Genomic DNA, 23521 nt, shown 5'->3' with positions numbered 1-23521 from the left:
CAGGACAAAGGCCTCTTCCATGTTCTGCCAATCAATGTGGTCTTGTGCTTGTTGGTACCACGTTATACCCGCACACTTCTTGACCTAGTCTGCCCGTTCCCATTCAGCGTTCTGTCTCCCCTCGCGCATTTGTTTTCTCTGAGCACCCAGTCTGTTATTCTCCATGACCAGCGGTTAACTTGCCTACGCGCTACGTGCCCTGCCCGTGCTCATTTCGTCTTGGTTTCTCCTAAAATATCTGTTGTAGGCCCGTGTACTCAGATTTGGGTGCACGTGAAAGAACCCCAGATGGTCGAAATTTCCGGAGCCCTCCACTACGGCGTCTCTCATAATCAAATGGTGGTTTTGGGACGTTAAACCCCACAAATCAATCTCCTAAAATATTCCCAAAACATACGTTTGTTCCCTCACCTCCTACGTTGTCCTCTTGTCCACGAAAGTTACAATCATTTTCCTTTCCACTGCACACTGCACCGTCCTCAATTTAACTTTAACCCTCTTTGCGAGCCTCTTGCGCTTACCCATCCTTAACATTGTTTTTCTTCTAGCCTCAATAACAGTGTTTAATATAGCATGCCAATTAAGCGCTGTCCCCATAAACGTTCGAATTTTTTGTATATTTGGGTTGCTTTGTGCGTACTTTTGTTTCTGTGTGTTTTTATCTTCCTGTTTTGAAAACTTCTTCGTCTTCATATTGAGCATTCATGTAATTCATGTAACCCACTCTGCGAACATCCCTAGTAGGGATTGAAGTATTCATAAAAATTAACTATCTCCAAGAACCCTGCAGCGGGAATCTAGTAGTTATGGCACTCGACTGCTAACGTGAAGGTCGAGGGATCGAATCCCCGCTGCGGCGGCTGCATTTTCGATGGAAACGAAAGTGTTTGAGGCCCGGGTACTTAGAATTGGGTGCACCCCAGGCGGCCGAAATTTCCGGAGCCCTCAACTACAGCGTTTCCATATCACATCGTGGTTTCGAGACGTTAAACCCTAGATATTATTATCATCTCCCAGAGAAGTTTCTGCGTGGAAATTTCCGTTAATGCATGACTTTCAACAATACCATATAGTCACGTATAGGAGGAGTTATGTAGGTGCGTATGTGCGTGCACGTGCGCGTGTCGTATATTTATTTTTTTTCGGCCATTTGCTTTTGCCACACTGCCCTCGTCAGGCGGTCATCAAATGGGACCTTTGGTTCGTAACGGGAGTGCTAGATGACCGACTGCGCCCCAGTCGCCCTCATCTGTGCACACAAAGGACGCTAAAGTCTACAGAAGCGTCACAATATATATATATATATATATATATATATATATATATATATATATATATATATATATATATATGTATATATATATATGTATATATATATATGTATATATATATATATATATATATATATATATATATAGTGAAAGCGTACAAATGACCCCAGCCTTTCATGTTTTCATTCTGAACCCCCCTGAAAAAACCCAGCTTCTAAGTGAAGGTTACATTTTCGTAGGCCGCTTCTTTATTTACGGGGTAGAGCAATTACTTGCACGCATGTTGTTGCTTCGGCCTTCATTATTTATGAATGGAGGTGGTGGTGACGTCACAAGTTTTTGAATTTCATGATACCTGCCTTCACATTACCACCATATACAATGCCACACTTTCGTTGTATAATGGGCCGATCCGAAAAATGAAGTTTACACTAGGACCGTGTAAGGCTTAAGAAACAGCGAATGTAGTTGGTTTCAAGGGCATAGCGTGGTCTTTCACGTGATTTCAGGTCTTTCCTAGGCGTAGGGTGCTTGGATTCAAACCACGGCTGGTCACAGACAATGCGAGAATGTCCGAACTCCAGCGCCCAAAACTGAAGTGCAAACTTGGTTGCGGTACCGGGGGTACCACAACCAAGTTTTGTAACTGTGATGAACTGCTAGTGCGGTTCATCACAAAGTTACATAAGCCTGCAGTGCACCATGATGACTTGATTTCTGTAAATATTAGAATAAGCAGACACAAAAGAACCAGCATTGGGCAAGGAAACATTTATTAACAACGCTTTTTGGAGGCTTTGTGATCAGCCTAACGGACCAACATAATGAAGGAACATGCGTTAGAAAAATATCATCACATGCTAGGGGCACAATATTTATACACAGGATGGCTAAAACATTCCTTAGGGAGTCGGCAAGCGACACATCATTCAACAGGTGTAGGGAGAAAGAACATGAACAAGCACACTGTTCTTAAAACATCATAGAAAACTTAACATTGCAAACAACAATTCTGAAACAAAAACTCAACAAAGAAAAGATTGGCTGTACAAAGACATTTTCTAAAAAGTTAATAGCAGTCTGAAAGGCACGGTAGCTGGCGCTTACATGAGACATTACGCAAATCTTCTCAAGAGATGTTCAGTGCCAACAACAAATTAAGTATAAAGTCTCTGAGCCTCAGCACAGGCATGAAAAAGAATACATTGCCGACTGCCTGCTTAAAACAATATCTACAGCAAATTGACCACAAATTTAAACACATCAGAAACTTGCAATCTTTCAACAAAACAAAATCCTAACCCAACACAAAGCCTGAGATTAGTAAAAAAAAAAGGTTTATTAACAATGAAATAAAAAACATGATGGAAAAGTATCGACATTCGGCTAAACATGAGCGTTACCAGAGAGAACAAGATGGCCGTGTTATACTGATGTTCAATCAGAATTCGCAAATGACCACATATTCATCGCAAATGACAAAGACCACTGAATAACAGTGCAAATAACATTCTGAGATGAAAAGAACAACTAGCATAAAAACAATCACGCGAATACTAGCGAGCACTCGCTTAGTACTCGTAGCTTCTATTTCTTGATAACTTAGGTTTAGCAAAAAAAAAAAGGTGTACGAAAAATACAGTCCAAACAGTAGCAGATGCTGCTAGAGGTCTCAACAAAACAAGTCACTTTCGTCTCAATAGACATCTAAGCTATAGGTAGGAATTGGGATGTGGCCATGTCCCTAAATATAAATTTGAGTTTCACAATACACAGATGAAAACAAACGCACCAGAAAGCTCCAGCAGAGAAAAGAAAATAGCACTCTTCACAGAACTTACCAAGAAATAGTTCACGAGCAAGAGATGTTGCTTCACAGACAATAGTAGCTTTGTATGAGGACTTTCACACTTCCCTCTTCGCTATTACTGCAAACGTGAATTCTGCAGGATATTCCCAAGGGACAGATCATACATAACTACGCTCTTTTTTTCTTGTAGAAGTGCAAGTGTACTGTTGCTCTTGCTTTCACAAGAGCGCAGCAAATTGTAAACAAATTTTCTACAACATCAAACAAGAAATAGAACCCGGTGTCTGACTAGTCTCGCAAGCATCACAATAAAATGCCTTTTACACAGGCTGGTGGAGATCATGGGGCCAACAAAATTCTGCCGTGTGAAGCAAGGCTATCGAAGGCAGCTGAGCAGATGTCATGGGTGGTGTATAGACAATGTTCACAAGGCTAACCAAAGTGGGAAAGGGAGGATGCCTGTTCATCCCCTCGAAGCTATTCAACTAACTGTGCGAGGAAGTTCGGCACAGTGTTGGCACCTTGAAATCAGCAGCATGAGTTAGCGATCACATTTCCTATTTTCCATACATTCGAAAAATAACTGCGAATGTTGCACAAGCAAAACTGCTCATCATAGTGCATCATTAAATGTGAAGAAATGCGGTGCAGCTGAGTTGTTCGAAAGGCAATAATTTTTTCATCATGGCAAATCCCTTCCTTGCAGCACCATTATAGAAAAGTCGTAGTGAACAAAGTAAAACATGCCCCAACAGTTTCAAATCCTCCTATTACAACACTTTCTTGCATCCAATATCACAAACAAGTGCATAACAGAATACCACAGGCACATCAGACAGAAGTATTGGATATTAGTAGAAGGTTAGCAGGACGGATTAAGAAGAAAATGCTTCACCCATAGTCAAATTATGTGTAGGCGGTAATGAAGCTTTCAATTGTCTCGTATAGCTGTGTATTTTACAATGTGCACACAGCGTACAAAAAGCATTTCGCAGTGGGAAAAAAAAAACATGCAGCAGAAGCTAGCAGCAGATATTACATATGACATACAACAGGGAATTAGTTTCATTCAAGAAGTCCTTGTAAGAAACTCCCGCATAAGATGTGAAAATGATAACCTATCATAGTGCGAAAACCTGGGCTTCACTTTTATTGCGCTGAACCAACCAGTTTAACAATATGCTTGAATTAGGAGTTATAGAATTAGTCCTAAAAATGGCTGTTGAAAGCCTAGTTCATGCAGGCTACTCTGTTAAGTAGGAGTGTTTGTGCCTGAACCTTTGCGTGCTTATTGCAAGCACTCATGAGGGTTCTTATTTTGCCTATACTTTCGCACTGTGTCTAGGATAAATTGCCAGACCACAGGAAACTGCCTAACCACTGAGAAAGAAGAAATATGCAGCGAGTGGCTTCAGAGGAGGTCTGCTTGTGAACCATAGATATGCTGCCTTATAATCTCTTCTGACTAGATGCCTACTCCCCAGTCAGAAAACAATGTGCTATTCTTGTTGACCTGCCTTTTCCTCTATTCTTATTCGCTTCGTGTGTACACTACTGAGAAAGCATTCGCAGGTTTCACACATGCCTGTGCATTAGCTGCGATGCTAAATACCATGAATAACCCACAGCCTGTCTTTCCATTCTCCTTTACAGTACTCTGGACCCTGCATTATACATCCTCCTATTAGCTGCACTTATTATTATTCTGAGATGCACAAAGGCAATAGGCCGTGTCAACAAAGTGAAGAGTAAGAGTAGCCAGCAAAGAAAGAAATAATTCTCTGTAACAACAGAGTTCACAACCTTTGAGGAAAATGCAGCAATGACAAAACAAAGAGCTATGACATGCATGGCACAGGGTATCTTCAATGAAGCACATCAGAATGATGCCATGAATATCTTGCATATTTGCTCTCAACTGCACTTTTTTTATTCTTACTTTGTAACATTTGCAATAACTCGAAGCTTAATGAAATGATGGTCATGTCAACCATATTATTCCGCATATATACTTGACTAGCTCTAAGTACAAAAATAAATGTTTTATAGTGTTGAGCTACCATTTAAGTGATAACTGAAAGCATACTCTACAGATGCTATATTGAATGAAACACTAATTTCAAAAAGGTCATGGACTAAATCACAGATAACGAAGGAAATAAAATGATGGTAGAATTTACAACACTGCACCAAACAAAACAATGTCTTTTGCATCATAGAGCTCCTGGTCATGGCAAGCATGCTTCAGTGTAGAGATGTGAACAAAAATATGGTTCTCTTCCACACACCTCGCGACTAGGCATGATTAAAAAGAAGTAGAACTACCTGCAGCAAAGTAAGACACAAAAGTTTACAAAGTATGACACGAATGTTTCTAAGATGGAGTAGTGGAAGAGATTTCAAGTCTGCAAGCTCATCTACTTTACAGGCAGATTTTAAAGACAGTATGTTCTTACCCGCAATGTAATGTTTGCAAAAGGTCAGAAATGATAAAACTATAACCAGGTACTTGGGAAAATTGAAATGTAGGGTTGTTTTGGCTCAGAAATTGAAAGCGAAATCGGAGTTGTTCATACATCAGTCCAGAGAGAAAATGAAGCACACGTACAAATGGGGTAAACACAAGGACAATAAATTTACATGCAGACAAGAACTCAGCCCTCTGGTACCAGCTTTGCTTTTGTCCTAGCTTTTGTGCAAGTACGATTTGCCTTACTCAATAATAAACAAAATCTACTAATAGCAACAACAAAAACATTAGAGATGCACAAACAGCACCATGTATTAACTTACTATAAAGACAACTTTTTGTGTATATACAAATTGTACTATACATGTTCTGCATAAATTGTTCTGAGGCTTGAGATGTGAAAGAAGTAAACTTTTTCACATATTCATATATATAGGCAGAGCAAACACATGGCTAGCACTTGAAAAATGTCACAACTGTTTACTATTCAGCTAGAAAGACTGCAAAAGATCACACCATCACACTGTGTCATCGACAAACGGGAATAAAGAATCACCATAAAACTGTTTCTTCCTCAAATTTGTTTTGAGCACGTCTACTCACAAGATTAACAATCTTCTCAAAATGAGCCTCTCGTAGTACCAAGATGACTCGAGTTGAACCAATAAAAACATCACACACCAAGTGAAACATATCGCCAGCCTATATCATTCCGACACTTGCGGCACTGCAGCACAGCACTATTGTTGTAAGGAAAGAGAACCATGGGAGGCATCTCTGGGCGCTTCATCAGTAGAGCCTCCAGGACCAGGCAATGTCTTGGGTGGAAGGAAACCTTTCCAGAGCTTGTGCACTTCAGCTGGAAGATGGTGGTGCCAGCTCTTGAGGTAGTAACGGGTGTACTTGCGAAGCTGACGGAACTTGCAGAAGGTGGCATCACCATCCGACACTTGCTTAGTTTTGACAAGGAAGCCATTCTGCTTGAATGTGTCTTCCAGCTTCTGCTTTATGAGTGACCTCTGGCTTGGCTTGCGAAGTCCCCGGGGTGCTTCTGAAGGTGACGGGCTCGCTGATGCACTGTGCCCGCTGCTGGTCCTCGGATCTCGACAATTCTGCAGAACTGCCATCAGTGCTGACCTACTGCCACTGTCAGAACTGTCTGTATAGGACTGCGTTTGAAGAGGGTGTGACGGCTTCATGCCAGCACCTGACGATGATGGGGCTGAGTAAAGGGCGTAGCCAAACGGCAACTTGGTTGTAGGTATTGTAGGTACGGGCACTGCAGACTTGTGTCCTAACGCAAGTCCACTAGGCTGAGAGAAAGCATTGAAAAGTCTATGGCTGGGTGGAGTTGTGAGAGGTGCTTCTAATGCCACTTGGAGTGGAGACTTCTCGAAACAGCCAGGAACAGATGTCCTCAAATCCTGATAAGGAAAATGATAGTGCTCTGAAGGAACATTTGGAAGGTATGGCTGTGAGGTACAGGCCGGCAAGCAGCATGGCACAAACGATGATGATCCACATACCGCGGGAGGCAAGCAACAGCTAGCAATGCTGCTAACAGTGGCACCATAGTCGTTGGGCATTGCTCGTGCTCTTGTCTTCATAGATAAGTCCAGTGGATGTGACGCACTAGGAGCTTCGTCATTCTCCAGCAGAGACAGGTACTTTCGGTAAGGGACTACCCTGCGCGTCTGCGAAGGCTTCCTTCGGTGCCGCTTGGACAAGCACTCGTAGAGGATTTCCGACTGCTTCCCGGATGTGTCGGCACTTTCGTCCGTTGCACCGACAGGCGAAGCAGGTGCAGATTCGGTCCTGCTCTGGGCGTCCTCGGAGCAGCACGAGGATGATGCCCGTTCATTGGAGAGTTCGCTGTTTCTCGAAGGCACAAAACACCCGGGCGTTGCGCTAATCACATCTTCGTCCACGGGTGCTGCCGGTGGAGAAGTGACAGCAGTGACCACGAGTCCCGTCTGGTTAGTAACTTGAACTTGCTGCTGAGGGTGTGGCGAAGCTTCGCCTGCGTTCAGTCCTGAAACGTCTGTGGCCTTGTTGGTCGGGCTGGATGCGGGCGGTGGGCAAGTCGACGCGGGTGGTTGACGTCGCGTCACCTCCGCTCGCAATCTCGACGCCAGCTGAGACGACGTGGTCTTGTCGACTTCGTTTGTGGCGTCGTTGACGCTGGGGTTCCTTGACTCCATCGCTGCTTGGGCGAAAGAAGCTGACGAAGAAGGAGGGGCGTCCGTAGAAGACACGGACCACTGGGACACCATGATCTGCTTAGTTCCGTGCTCCTCCTGGAGCTTGCACTCAGCGTGCACTTTCCACACGTCGTCGTGCGAGCCATCGTCCTTCTCCGAAGTGATGCTCTCGGACGGGATGAAGTTGTGGAACTTGAGACAGCGGCTTCCGCCACCGCGGCGGCCGCTCCGGCTGCGCGTGGCACGCTGGCCCATCTGCTGAGCCGGCTGACGGCACAGGAACGAAGGCTTCATAGTGCAGCCGCGGCCGCTGCGCTGTTGCAGCGGTGACAGTACGCCGAACAGGTTGCCATTGGGAGCGTGGAAGAGCTGTTGGAAGTACCCAGCGCTACCGCGCTGTTCTTTCCCCGGCCGGCTGCCAGAAGAGTCTCGGTTTGCGGCACCGTCGTCAGTTCTGCGAAGAAGCATGTGCGCGCGCATTAAGGATGACATATTAAGTTAGGGATCTTGTCACATGTGACAAATGCAACACGCGTGTGCAAGATGATGCAAAGGTTTCGGAACTCCACACTGCTTGGAGTCTCTATGAGCAGAACCTTCTTCTTATACGGCTCTAAAGTTCCGTAGTAAGCAAATTAAGGTCGCGATGAGAAAATTTTTGTAAAATATATGGCCTTCGTAATTTGGGATAACCTTAAAAGGTTCATTCGAATAACTTCTAATAGGTTATCTGGTTTCACACACAAAAAAATCCTACACATGTGGTAACAACCGACAATGCATGCAAGCACTGGTCAACACACTGCTCATCATGGCGAAAATGGACATGTATATGCAGACGCCACCAAGTGCAAAAAAAAAACAAGTATCTGCTTAGCGCACTCAATATATGCTAATTATCTCCTATGCAATAGATATGCTAAGTTTGCGCTACTGCCAAGATAACAATCGTTCGAAAGTTTTCTATATAGCCCGTCTGGGAACACACATTTCGGTTATTGTACATTTAAACTTAAAAATACATAGCCGGTGCAGGGAATAAAACTCACGACCTCATGCTCAGTAGCTCAGTGCCGTAGCGACTGCAGCTACCGACAAAACGAGGCCGCTCGGCCACGTGCTCGTCTTGCTACTCTCCGAAGCCGGGTATATTTAGCTTAGCACAAGACGAGACGGGAACTACAGCCGCTTCCTGGTAGCCAATATCTATCTGGGTGACGCAACCAGCGCCATTCGAAGCATGGGCACGGCGTTCTTAGAATTAAGCCATCCGTGCCTCCGAGTTCATGCAGAAACCTGAGGTGCTTGGATCTTGAAGCGAAGTTTCGGAAATTTTGACTGGAAAACCTCAATATATATAAAACGCAGACGTTGAACTGCGAATTGTTGAGCTCATCAGAGTTCGTCCCCGCTCACAAGATATACCGTACGAAAGAGAACAATTCATTGTCCCTGGAAGGTTTCATTGCGGATGCACATGGTTACTCATTCAAAGCCTCTCAATGTCCTGACGGCGTCCAATTTTATTTTAAAAAGTGGATCTACGTGATCTTTCGCATATTTAAGAGAAAAAAATACAATACACGTAAGCAATACTCGACTCAGTGCTGTCCCCGTCTACAAAGAACACAGCACGAAGCGATATACGATTGTTTTGTAACTTTCATCGTCGTGTGTGTTTTTCTGCGGTCACGTTTTTTACGCATTATACGCACTTGAAAACTTGCGATGTGTCACAGGCGCGTAGACATGCAACAGAGAAATGACGCAAACTAAGCATCGATGTGGAAAAGGACAGAACAGAAACGGGAGACGAGCCTGGCCCCGGACTACGTCAGTGCTGACGGTGCTATTCTGCGCAGCGCGCGGTATACGCTGACATAAATTGACGTCATATGGCCATATAGGGCAAACAACACGAACAAAAAGTGCCGATCACGCGGTCCAGCTTTAGTCACCGGAGGACGCACGCAGGATGCGCAAGGCGCGTTCTAAATAAGTCTCCACGAAGCGGTCAAACAGTATACGTGGCCAAGGCGCAAAACACCGCGGCATATCGGCGAAAGAGCACGGCAACCATGTTCCACATTATAGGCCAAAATATGAAACGTGCACCTCTTTCGATCGTCCTGCCCACGTTTACTGAAAAGTAGCGGTTCAGCATCGGGTCACCATCCCGCCGTTACACACCGCAACTTTTCCGTCTATAACGACCTGCGCATGCGTCAATAGCGGTTGGCAGAACTGTAAGACTGACGCATACTGCATGCTGGCCATGGAAAGTGAGAAACAGCTCGAGCCACGGGACAACAGGACAGACTGACTGTTGTCATGTGACTCGTGCTGTTATTTCCCGTTTGAACCGGCGCAGGCGTGCATCCGGGGGGTGCAGAGGACAGCTACCCCTTTTAGTCCACTAAAAGGGGGGGGGGCGCAAAGCCTGCCCCCAACATTGGCCCAATAAGAAGGGGCACAGCGAAAACTCTGCGACCCCCCCTCCCTCCTTAAGGGCAACCTTGTACCCATTTATGCCAACCGGCCCGGGCAAGCAATCTACCACATACAGTGATAACGTTCAGTGAATCAGTGTGATCGAGGAAAAGCTAATTTCATCAGCGAGATGGCCATGCATACAGACCCATCGTAAGGACCATCGCGCTGCCAGTCACTACAATGAATACGCAACGAGAGCGACCTGGCGATAAAAAACACGAACAAGATGCTACAACGCTGCTGCCAAGCCAATCTGTATAAAATATTAAAAAAGACAGAAAATCCTAACCAACTGCGAATGCGAACAGAACCCAGACACACGGGCCTTACCGGCAAGGCGACAGCGCGCGGTGGGAGACCCGGAAACTTCCGCAAGCGTTCGAGGCAGACATCCCACATTTTTGCGAGAACCGCAGTCGCGAACGTGCTACACTCACCGTCGCCGCATTCGGAACGAACGGATTCGGGTTAAGTTCACATGCGCACAAGATGACGATTGGGCGAAATTATAATGGCACGAGCGTGCGCGCGAAAGCTTCGAAGAAACTCTGCTAACTGCGCGTCTTGAGCGAGGCCACGAGCGTTTCAGCATGAACGGAAGTAGGAAACCAAAGTGTGCGCGTCACGCGACCGACAGACGACCAAATATAGACAGGACAGGCCTTGGCCCAATGTCTGAGAAGGCGAGTACCCCACTCAGAGGCAAAGGCGAGAAGGAAGTTGCGGGAGGGGACGTGTGTAGTACGTCTTTGTTATCGCAAAACCAATCGCTTCGCCCACATAGCCCATCATAGGTGAGTGCAGATCTATTTACGAGCTTAAAAACAAAGTAGTTCTCCACTGCCTATGGTGAACGAAGTTCACGTGTGCCCAAAGATCGCATCATTGATACAACATGCGCAATGTTTAATACCATTATTACATGACGTTTGAACCGGATCATTCAATGCTAGATCAATGGTTCCTGGTGTGGTGGAACCATTGCGGAAGAAGAAATGGGTCCTATGTTGCAAACCTTCTAACACTCAACAAAAAGTAGGTTTACAATGGGGGCTGTCTCACGGTCCGTCTTTGGTCACAGCGTAAGGACTTCACGAAGTCCATATATAGAAATTGGCTCACCATGCGTTACAGCCACATGAGAGCTTCCCGGAAAAATAAGTCGTGCCACTTCAGAAAACCACGTGAGACGTAGTCGCAGTGAGTCCAGAAACAGCCAAATCCGGCTTACTTCTTTGGCGTACGTAGTTATTCGAAAGCTTCCACTGGGCTATTTCCAAATCGTCTAACAGCGTGAAGAACGATAAGGAAATATTCACGCGTAACTCCACCGTTAAGAGACGCACGTACACAGTAAACAACCGCTCCAGGACCTGGGGAAAATTTCACAATGAAGTTGAGAGCACACACTCACTGTAGAACGCAAGACGTGTAGCATTCGGTGGAGCCTCCGGTTGCGCAATCCTTTTATGCTGCGCACTGCGAAGTGCGGGCCCGCACAATCATATCCGGCAACAACGGACGTCCGGTCGTGGCAGACACGGTTCCCAAGAACATCGGCAGTACCGCCCAACGGCTACCACAATCTAAGACAGTCCGACGCGGTGAAGGAACTGACGTCTCGGCTTGCTTGTGAGCCCCCCCTCAAACGGTGCAGTCATCCAAGCACCTGAGCGCATCTGGACCGACATGTAGGGACAAGATGAGAAGGCAGGCAAAGGAGGGTGGAAGGGAGAAGGGGGGATTGCCAAGAGCCAAGATGGAAGAAGGACCACGAGAAGGTGGGAAAGATTATGGGGGAAGGGGAGCGGTGAAGCCGAGGACGAGTGACGCAAGGGCTTCAGAACCACCAACCACCCAGTTCCTCACTCTCTGCCGCCTTCTTTCGTTCTCTCTCCGCTTCGTTTCTCCAGAAACGAAACGGCCACCGTCGAAAACTCCAAACTGGGGCCAAATTTAGCTCGCCCCACCAACACCGACCCATCTTCTTTGCCCACAGCGCGGAGTCTCCCACCCTTCTCGGGCCTTGCAGCACGAGGCGCGGGAACGCCAGCCAAGGGACGAACGACGCCGCTAGCCTACAGGTCGCCCGTGGCGAGGCTGAGAGAACAGCATATTCTCTCTTCATCATACGTCGAAACAGCCGCATATCTCTCCTCTCTCAAGGCCTCGATAAAAACATGCGAGGAGGAAAGGACGTGCGGCTAGCTTCTTCACCGGGCCAAAAGGGAAGACGAAGAAGAAAAAGAAGAGACCGATGAGCGAGAGGTTGCCATCAGTGACTGAGCGAATTAGGAAAGACGAAAGCAGGAGAGAGGAGGAAAGAGGAGAGGAAGGGTGGGCAGGGCGACAGAGCTGGGTTTCGGGCCTTGTGCCCGAGCTCCGGAGACTGCGCTGCGGCCGCGCGGCTCGCAGACATTCTTTCCCCTTACAAGTCACTTCGGGGGGTGCCCTTCTCACCCCGCTTCTGCCGGGCGTGTTTTCAGTACTCTTTAAAAAGAAAGGCAACGGCAAAGCGGGGCACAAGAAGGAGAGGGAGAGAGAAGGCCAGCTAGAAGCGTTTGCGGGCTCTTTGCTTCATCACTATTTATAGAGTATCGTCATTCGCCTAACTTGGCCAAAGAAAGAAGAAACGATGGAAAGCTCGAGGAAGAGAAGTTAGAGTCGCTTGCGGGCCAGAAGGCGTGTCATTATGATGATCTGTAGATCGCTCCTACGGCAGGGGCCTCAAATACGGGGGCCGCATACGGCCCGGCCCATGGCTTTCTTCGTCACATGCTTTCTTATCATGAGCATTCAATTTTGCTAAATGGTACTCGCTATATTTTCTCGCCCATCGCAATTAATAACGTTTTGTTCCGCTAAGGTGCGCTCACCATATGTCGAAACATAAGCGAGGTATCAACAAAAAAGCTCTATACTTCAGAATCGGCTTCCACATTGCATCATTCTGAAGAACGGCAATTTATATGAGAATGTTTATCGAATCATGACGTTTATTCCTGCTCAGAAATGAACCTTCTTTAAGGTCTTTAAGTGGCAACGTTTACTGACATTTTGGACGGAATACTCCCCACCCACGTACCAACGTTCACTAGACCGGCACTTGAGGGAAAAAATTTCGTGCCTATACCACCCCTGCTTTACGGTGACAACGACAAACTTCGGCATGGCGAGACTGCGAAATATTTACAGTACAAGTTGTGAGGACCCTGGAACAAAACTCGAACGTGGCAGACCTTGCGGAACGTAATTGAAACACGGAACGCTTTGTATGCCCCGCCCCCCTTCTGACTACGTTACTGCCAAAATTAGATGGCGTAATGTCTTTATGTAGAGAACAACGTGTCAGCGCTGAAGGGTGGCAGCTTGGTCTAGTTCCTATGTGATGACTGTTATAGCACGAAATGAGGACTACGACACATCACCGAGGGCCATTCGTCCTTCCTCAGAATCCCGTTTGTGTGCCCAAGTCTTCAGTTCACGCTATGGCAATCATCGTGTTAGCACAAACTGCAAAGCGTAGGGATCACCAATGAATATCCTGTTGCAGATATGTTAAGCAACGCACACAATTCAGGGACTGAGACAGTATTTTTTCCCACAATAGGGGGAGGGAACAGCTTATGGGAAGTCTGATGCCTCGAGCCCAGTACGGCGCGCCCATACCCAGTACGTATACTCAAGAATAAATTGGGGATGATCAGAGAAAGGACTACTGAAATAAAAACGTTTCCTCTAAGAATAATCACTCCATCCCCGTACCTTTTCTAGCTCTGCTTTGTTAGGAGCAAAGATCCTTAAGGCGTGTGTCTGTATATGCACGTCTCTTGGTACGTTATCGCCTAGTTCTATGACTCACTCAGCAGGCGCAGACGGATGGGCGGACAGACGGATAGACGAAGGATTCACGGTTTACCAATAAAACCCTCCGAAAGCTTCGCCCTCCTCATCATCACTCACTCGGTGGATATGCTCTAATTTTTTTGTTTAATGCATGTCCCAAACACCAGTCCAGTTTCATGCCCTCCCACAGTTCGCATACTGTATCCTGAAGCGGACATCTTGGAATAAATAATCCTTTAGCCTTCCATTGAGAAGACAACAATCTGTTTTCCAGGAAACTGAAACTATGACGCAAACAAAAAAATACACACACAAGCCGGAGGGGGAGGGCGCAGAGACCTGCGCAGCACGTAGGAAACGGAGCGGAATAGCAGAAATAAGCAACCGACACTAGACGCCCGAGGCCCGTGTTAATGGCCGTCTACGAAGAGCATTTGGCCCACATCCCGATACGCACACGAGAGGAACACAAGCACACTTGGACGCAGAAACACACAAAGCTGCAACACACACACACACGCACGCACGCACGCGCAGAAAGAGAAGGACGAGCAGCACAAATGACGAAAGAGCAACAACACGGCGAATATACGAGTATAGCACGGCCGGAAGAAGCCTAGCCTGTGTGGCAGTGGTGCTGCGGCCGCTGACGCAGTTTGTGCCCGTCCCGCGATAGCGTGCCCGTTTAGGCTAATTCTGGAACTGGGTTTCGCGCGCACCCGTTCTCCGCAGCGGGGACGGATTTACGCGCATTCAGCGGCTGGCATGAGCGTCGAGGGCGGAGCCTATGGCCAGAACCGGGTAAGAGTGGTGATGATGAGGGAAAGAGAGTAAAACCAAAGCATACTCTATATAATGCCGACATGCGGCAACTGCAGTGCGTCAGCAAATTTGGCATGGTTTTGAACCACGGGCGAGAAGAGAGAGGGAGAGACTACACTAGGGAGAGACGCGCTGCTGCGGCACGCTAGCGCGTCAAGAAGTTTGAGGTTATAACCATGTGCGGATCCAGGGTGGGACATCCCCAAATTGAGGGTGTCCTGGGGATACCCTCAACACAACTCACTCAGACATCCCCAAGACACTCAAGTGTCTTGCGGATGTCCCCTGATTAAGCGGGATTCACACGAGGGAGAAATCCCCGGAGAAGAGGCGAGGATGGCACATCACGTGACAACGACGTCACGGGTTAGTGTGATCGGCGCGACCTCCTCGCGGCTGCTCGGGGGATTAGGGGGATTGTGGGCAAAATTACTCTCCACATTAGGAAATCAATACAGGGGTCTAAAATGTAAGGTTCTGGGTCCTTCGCCTGACCAGTTGTGGAGTTTAGGTGGGCTCCACGCAAAATCATACACCACAAGAATGAAAGATGTCACGAAGTCAGAAAAAGATAGATGAAAACCAGTCTCTTCCACTACAGGTTGCCCAAGCATACTGGGAGCAAAGCCTCCCACAAGCCATGAAATTGAATTGTGGGGATCCGCCATCTTGACCAAATGGTGCACCAAACCATAGCCAAGACACCCAGCGACATAACACCCTGGAGCTGGGCGGACCCATTGACACCAATGACGTTGTCATGGTACATAGGCGACGGACAGCTCGATCTAAAGCAGACGTCCTGGCAAGAGATGTGCCCAATACTCAACGTTCGCATTGACCACCAGTTGAGAGCAGGCGTCACCGGCGTTGAGGTGACCGATGGGTACCGCGCCATGGCTGATGTGCTCAGCAAGCCGATCGGGGATTTCCAGGCCAATCGCTTCTTCGAGTTCCCGGCTATGCTGGATACTAAGGCCATTTCACAACTTGTTGAGGCGGTCGGGTCTTCTTCTGGTGCCCAGCGCGATGAGGCTGCGTTTTTGAGGTGCATGCTGCTGAGCGAAGTCATCGTCAACAGTGACAAAATGAAAAGGATGACACATATGGGAGCAAGATTCGCCATCTATTCACACATTACTAAGATTGAGAGGCACGTGGGCATCTACGGCGCTGCTCCGCCTAGCGGGGCAATCGTGGCTGTAGACCTGACGTTCTTCGCCGCACTAATGACAAGGAAGGCGACATACCCAGGAAGGAGTATGTTCGGCGTGAACAACTGGGGCAGCCAAACGACCGTTGTTCCTGTCAGAATGGAACACAGTCCCCGCAGGGGCGCCTGCGCAAGTAGGCGTTTGGTGTGTAGCGACACCACGGACCCGAGCTAACGGGGGAGTTTCTACTCCCTCCCACGCCTAGCCGTGCGTGGCTTTGCCGTGTCCAGAGAAAAGGGGATCCTGGGGGTTGAGCCGACGCTGGGTGATTGGACCTTTAAGGCCCCCCGGCAGAGGCAACACACCCCTTTGGCCCCGGCTTCACGTAGACGGCACCCCTGGGCTGACCCACCCAGGGGAAATCGGCAGTCGCCTTTTCCTATCTCTCTCTCCCTACATCTTCGTCTTTATCTCTCACTTTTTATCTGTCCTGTCTTCTCCTCTCTTCTGTTTACTTCCAAACTTCCTGGCGGCTAGGGTTAACCCTGTGCAAATAGCCTACCTTGGTCTAGGCGCATTGGGTTATAGTAGCGTTGTACGGCTGGCGTCTGCAGGTTTTAGCACCCACAAACTCGTAGCGTCCCCTCGTTGGGCTCCGTGGTGGGTGGCCGCCAACGCTTCTGAAGCAAATTAAACTGGCATGCATAGAGCATTTCCATTATTAAGTGATCGTACCACCTTAAAGCGCGTACGCACCGAAGACTTAGGATTTTTCAACCGATCAACTGAAAACTTCCCCCATTTTCATGTTATACATAGTGAGATAAGCAGCAAGCAAGCCAGAACTGTATCCCCCTTTGTAGTAGCCAGATGTCTCACAGAAACTCTAGGAGCCGGGTACAAAGTTACCAAAATGGCCAGCGGAGACCTCCTCCTTGAAGTTCGAGAAAAAGAACAGTTTGAAAAGCTACAGAATCTTTCAACTTTTGGTGACACTCCCATCACAGTAACGCCACACAGATCCATGAACACAACCCGTGGAGTAGTATCTGATGCTGATTTGCTCAGCTTGACTGAAGAGGAACTTCTGGAGGGGTGGAAGAGTCAGAATGTGACCAATGTACAAAGGATCACCATTAGAAGAGACAACAAGGTAACACCAACAAAACACCTAATACTCACGTTCGCTTCCAGTAATCTGCCAGAAAGTATTCAAACAGGGTACACTAGACGTCGATCAGACCATACATACCTAACCCACGTCGTTGTTTTAAATGCCAGAAGTATGGCCACGGCTCACAAAGCTGTCGTGGTCACCAAACTTGTGCACAATATGGAGTGTCAGGCCACAATTCTGACAATTGCGAAGAACCATCACACTGTGTGAACTGTGGCGGAAATCATGCCGCATACTCACGGTCTTGCTCATTTTGGAAAAAAGAAAAGGAAATCATCACATTGAAAATTAAAGAAAATATCACATTCAAGGAAGCAAGACGAAGAGTGTCGCCATTTTATGGCGCTACATATGCTGATGCGGCGCGTCAGGGGGCAACGCCGCACCAGCCCTCGTCACTCCTTCGGCCAGCGCAGAGCGAGCCGACGGCTGTGGCACCTGCCCCCAAGGCGGCAGTAGTTCAGTCTACTCCGCCTCCTAGCGAATTGAGGCCGGAGACTCCAGGGTCCTCTGGTCTCGAGGCCTCCCCTCACCAGGCGAGGCCTAAAATCCGAACCACCAGCTCGCATGTGCGGGCACCCAGTGCCTCTGAGGAGGTAATGGATACAACGGTACCCTTGGTACCAAAAGGGCGGTGCACCTCCTTGGAGCGCGCCAAGAAAATTAAAAAACCAATAACGGGGCCGGACGACCGTCCTGCCACCTGAATTAACAAGCTCACTCCAACACAGGATGCTCTTTGTACACACAGCAGCATCTCTCTTGTTTAAATATGCAGACAGAAATATTACAGTGGAACATCCGAGGCCTTCTTCGAAACCTCGATGACTTACAAGAACTCCTCCATGAACACAATCCAAGAGTGCTGTGTGTACAAGAGACACACTTAAAACGAACCAACACAAACTTTTTACGTAACTACATAATCTTCCGAAAGGATAGAGATGATGCCATGCTACCATCCGGTGGTGTAGCGGTTATAGTAAGTCAAGGTATAGCATGCACACAATTACCCCTTCAAACTTCCCTCGAGGCGGTGGCTGTCCGAGCAGTTATTCTAAACAAACTTGTCACTGTCTGCTCTTTGTACATACCTCCGCACCACCGTCTCGAAAAACTTCAATTCCAGTCTTTAATAGACGAACTACCTGAACCTTATCTGGTCCTTGGGGACCTGAACGCACATAATGGTCTGTGGGGTGACTCTCGCTGTGATGCCCGAGGTCGTCTCATTGAACAATTCCTCATTTCATCGGGTGCTTGTCTGTTGAATAGGAAAGAGGCAACATACTATAACCTTGCCAACAAAACTTACTCTTCCATAGACCTCAGTATCGCATCTCCTTCACTTGTACCATTACTTCAGTGGAAAGTCATAAATAATCCATACGGAAGTGACCATTTCCCTTTAGTTTTGAGTACACCAATAATAAATGAATGCCCTCCACAAGTTCCCAAATGGCTGGTAAACAAAGCCAACTGGGAACAATTTCAAAAGCTTACTCACCTAAATTGGACTGACATATGCGGGTTAGGCATAGATGAAGCTGTGCAGTACTTCACGGCTTTTCTTACTGACGCAGCAACCAAGTGCATTCCACAAACATCTGGACTGCCCGGCAAACGACACGTTCCGTGGTGGAACACTGAGTGTCAGAATGCGCGAAAGGAACAGAACAGGGCATGGAGGTTGCTGCGGAACTCGCCGACAGCGGAAAACCTTGAGAGCTTTAAGAAAATAAAATCTCGAGGCAGGAGAACGCGTCGGCAGGCCAGAAAAGAAAGCTGGCACAAGTTTTTATCAGGGATAAATTCATATACACAAGAGGCTAAAGTCTGGAACATGGTTCGTAGGGTAGCAGGAAGACAAGTACACTCACTCCCACTCGTAAACACACAGGGTGATAGCCTGGAAGATCAAGCGAACTTCCTCGGTGCACACTACGAGCAGGTGTCTAGCTCGTCACACTACACTGAAGCTTTCCAAAGACACAAAGCAAAGATAGAAAAGCAGAAACTAGAATCCAAGTGCACAAATTACGAGGAATACAACCAACCTTTCAACGTAGCTGAGCTACAAACATCACTAAACTCTTGCAATAATTCCGCTCCAGGCTACGATCGTGTCACATATGAAATGTTGAAAAACCTGCCGCTCGAAACGCGAAAAACTTTACTCTCTCTATACAATGCTATCTGGCTTTCAGGCGCCATCCCTGCTTCCTGGAAAGAGGCTATTGTTATCCCAATTTTGAAACAGGGCAAGGACCCTTCCTTAGTTTCAAGTTATAGGCCCATTGCACTAACCAGCTGCCTTTGTAAACTTTTTGAAAAAAATGATAAACCGCCGACTTTTACATTTCCTTGAAACACACAATCTGCTCGACCAATTTCAGTGTGGGTTTCGGGAGGGTAGATCCACCACCGACCATCTGGTGCGTATCGAGGCACAGATCCGAGACGCTTTCGTCCACAAACAATACTTCCTCTCAGTGTTTCTCGATATCGAGAAGGCCTACGACACAACATGGCGTTTTGGCATATTAAGAGACTTGTCTCACCTGGGTGTGCGCGGTAGAATGCTTTCCATAATCGAGAGTTACTTGTCCAATCGGAAATTCCGTGTCCGTGTGGGCAGTATTCTGTCGCAAACATTTGTGCAAGAAACGGGAGTACCGCAAGGTGGTGTACTTAGTTGTACACTTTTTATTATTAAAATGAATTCCTTGCACCTGTCCATCCCCCGCAACATGTTCTATTCCACATATGTCGATGACGTCCAGCTTGGCTTTAAGTCATGCAACCTAGCAATGTGTGAGCGGCAGGTTCAGTTAGGTTTAAACAAGGTCTCCAAATGGGCAGAGGAAAACGGATTCCGGCTGAACCCAGGAAAAAGCACGTGTGTCTTGTTCTCCCGAAAGAGAGGCATGCACTCAGAACCCGACATTGAACTGAACGGCCAACGTCTGTCTGTGAATGCGGAGCATAAATTCCTAGGCTTAATCTATGACAACAAGTTGACCTTCGTACCACACATAAAGTATTTAAAAACAAAATGTTTAAAAGCCATGAATGTTATAAAAGTGTTGTCACGTACTACGTGGGGTAGTGAGAGGAAATGCCTCATGAATCTGTATAGAAGCCTCATTCGCACCCGCTTAGATTATGGGGCCATTGTTTATCAGTCTGCGACTCAAAGCGCTTTGAAGATGCTGGATCCCGTGCACCATTTAGGCATCCGCCTTTCTACGGGTGCTTTTCGCACCAGCCCCATAGAAAGCCTTTACGTTGAGTCAAATGAGTGGTCGCTTCATCTGCAAAGAACTTACATGTCCTTTGTATATTTTCTTAAGGTGAAAGCAGACAAGAGGCACCCCTCATACTCTACTATCACTGATTTGTCGAGCTCCATTCTGTTTTAAAACAGGCCTTCAATGAGGCAGCCCTTCTCAGTTCGCCTGAAGGGCCTAGCTGAGGACACTGGAGTGTCACTCGAACACAATTTAATGGCTCCTGTAGCATACCTTCCACCGTGGCAGTGGCAGACTATAGATTGCGATGTGTCTTTCCTAGAAATTACTAAACATGCGCCTATTGCCCATATTGGAACATACTTCCTGGAACTTCAACACAAATACACACGTCCTGAGTTCTTTACAGATGCCTCTAAGTCCAACTCCTCTGTGACCTACGCTGTTGTTGGCCCTTCCTTTTCGGATGCTGGCCCTCTACATCCAGGCACAAGTATTTTCACAGCGGAAGCTTACGCGATACTTGTGGCAGCTAAACACATCAAAAAATTACAAATACAAAAAGCAGTAATTTTTACAGACTCCCTCAGTGTGGTAACGGCTCTGCAGTCTTAACAAACAAAAAAACCCTGTCCTCATTTCACTTTACTCCATTTTATGCACACTCTACACACTCAACCAACATGTTGTAGTGTGCTGGGTGCCAGGGCACCGTGAGATTCAAGGCAACGTGAGGGCGGATCAGCTCGCTGCATCCGTCCACAAAAGCACTGCCCCTACACCCATATCAATCCCGGCCCTTGATCTTAAGCCGTCTCTCAAACGAAACCTCAGGGTATACTGGCAGAGCAAGTGGGATACACACACACAAAACAAACTACACGTTATTAAGCCACACCTTGGTCATTGGCTGCCCGTATCGAAATCGCGTCATACAGAGGTAATACTAACCAGACTCAGGATAGGACACACATACACGACACACACATATCTTTTGTCTGGTGGCGATCCACCATTGTGTGACAGATGTGGTGAAGCATTGACAGTCCTTCACATGTTAATCCAGTGCAAACACTTAGAAACTCTAAGAAAACGACATTTTCCATTACCCTACCGACAGCATATACCTTTACACCCTGCAATGTTCGTCGGTAGGGAACCGCTTTTTAGTCATAAATCATTGTTAGCGTTTTTAAAAGAAATTCATAATTTTCATATCATATACCCGGGCATTCCGTAGCACGACCTCTCTAGAGAGGTTTTTGCTGCGGAGGTTACACAAGAAAGCACTTGCCTCACGGCCCTTGGACGCAAGGGTATGAACGAGTGAGGCACTTGTGCTAATGCCATACATATCCACCATCGTCTTATTATCACCAACTTTTGTCATCATTCACACCACACACATCTTTCACGGCATGGTCATCATTTTATTACTTGTATGTTCTTACCCGCCTTATGGCGAGGAATTTTATGGCCCTTATACAGCCGCGTATCACAATCATTGTCCATATTTTTAGTAAGATGAAATGGCGCTCTTTGGCCAACAAATGGCCCTTGCGCCAAAAAACACCATATATCATCATCAATGGAACACAGTGGGTCGCGAGCAGTGCTTCCCTATGTCTTGAGCTTCCTTACGACGAGGTACTGGTCCCAGAGGGTCGGATACGACGTATCTGTTCAGGAGGTCGGCGTCACGCCCCCCCCCCCCCCCCCCCCCCCGCGTAGTTCAGCTTGACTGTCTTCCGTGGGCAGGTCAGGCGCTTGTCGGTAGTCCAGAAAACCTGTTGTTGGTCGTGATAGATATTGTGGTGCACCAGGGGGGTGACATTGTCAAGTTCGCCCTCAGCGGTGGTAGATCGGTGAAAGTGTTTGGAAAGTCTGCTAGAGCAGCACCAGCCTCCTACCCCAGCATACGTGACACAGTTGTTGACGCGTGGTTCGGGGGGGGGGCAGCTGACGAGGGGCACTCTACCTGGCCGCGAAAGAGACGCGTATGAGGCACTGGCCATGCTCAACTCATTGATTGGCACTCGGGGCGTGTTCGACTCTGCCCTGAACGCTGCCACAGAGTTGTCCAGATCTAGTCTTCTCCCTGGGAGGGGGTGTGACGAGTGACGGTTGGGACAGCTACGGTTTGTCTTGCATAGGCGACAACGTGGCCTCAGGGAAAGCTTTGGCAGGGGTGCACCCAAAGTGAAGTACAGCTTCAAGGACGCAACAGCGGTTGGGAGCCAGATGGAGTGGATTAGATTCTGCTTCGTCTCGCCATCTGGAATGCTGTCTGAAGGCACGACGATAGTTATAGCGCGAGAACAAAATGACGACACAAAGACAAGAAGGACACGAAAGACACGCGCGCTAACTTCCAACTGAGTTTATTGCGCCGAGCACGAAAATATATAGAGGAGACAGTGACCATGTGATAAAAACCATATGGCACAAAGAGCAGAACATGAGTATGAAAAACAAAAACAAACAACACAAAAACAAAGGCACTGAAAAACAGCAAAGAAAAAAACCTAGAAGAAAACGAAACAGAAAGGTAAAGATAAAATAACTACTTGCCCGCACCGAAACCTTCGAGGAACCTGCGTTCCTTCTCGGACAAAGCCACGGAGGGCTTGCTAATACAAGGCACCTGTTCGCGTGCCATCTGCGCGGCCTCGACAATGACACAGCGACGCTGTACAAACACAGAGATGAAAGCACCCTGGTCATTGTCGAGGCCGCACAGATGGCACGCGAACAGGTGCCTTGTATTAGCAAGCCCTCCGTAGCTTTGTCCGAGAAGGAACGCAGGTTCCTCGAAGGTTTCGGTGCGGGCAGGTAGTTATTTTATCTTTACCTTACTGTTTCGTTTTCTTCTAGGTTTTTTCTTTGCTGTTTTTCAGTGCCTTTGTTTTTGTGTTGTTTGTTTTTGTTTTTCTTACTCATGTTCTGCTCTTTGTGCCATATGGTTTTTATCACATGGTCACAGTCTCCTCTATATATTTTCGCGCTCTGCGCAATAAACTCAGTTG

General features: G+C 47.4%; 2 protein-coding genes across 3 annotated transcripts in view; one reads left to right on the top strand and one right to left on the bottom strand.

The window, feature by feature from the left end:
• The window catches only part of LOC142768855 (uncharacterized), a 110148-nt gene that overhangs the window by 81028 nt on the left and 5599 nt on the right, over positions 1-23521 (top strand). The window lies entirely within an intron of this gene.
• Positions 2028-23521, bottom strand: part of LOC119164231 (uncharacterized) — a 33140-nt gene continuing 11646 nt past the window's right edge. The window contains exons 1-2 of one of the 2 annotated variants that reach the window (XM_075871255.1): positions 11660-12364; positions 2028-8206 (exon numbers count right to left, since the gene is read on the bottom strand). In XM_075871255.1, coding sequence (XP_075727370.1) covers positions 6292-8046 — 1755 coding nt within the window. In that variant the 5' untranslated portion in view covers positions 8047-8206; positions 11660-12364 and the 3' untranslated portion in view covers positions 2028-6291. Of the gene's footprint in view, positions 8207-11659; positions 12365-23521 lie in introns of those variants that run through there. The other variant, XM_075871254.1, reaches the window with a different exon arrangement.

Source organism: Rhipicephalus microplus, chromosome 8 (genome assembly GCF_043290135.1).
Source record: "Rhipicephalus microplus isolate Deutch F79 chromosome 8, USDA_Rmic, whole genome shotgun sequence".
Lineage (NCBI taxonomy): Eukaryota > Metazoa > Arthropoda > Arachnida > Ixodida > Ixodidae > Rhipicephalus > Rhipicephalus microplus.
The sequence above is the reverse complement of the archived record's forward strand: the minus strand, read 5'-3'. Positions and strand labels throughout refer to the sequence as shown.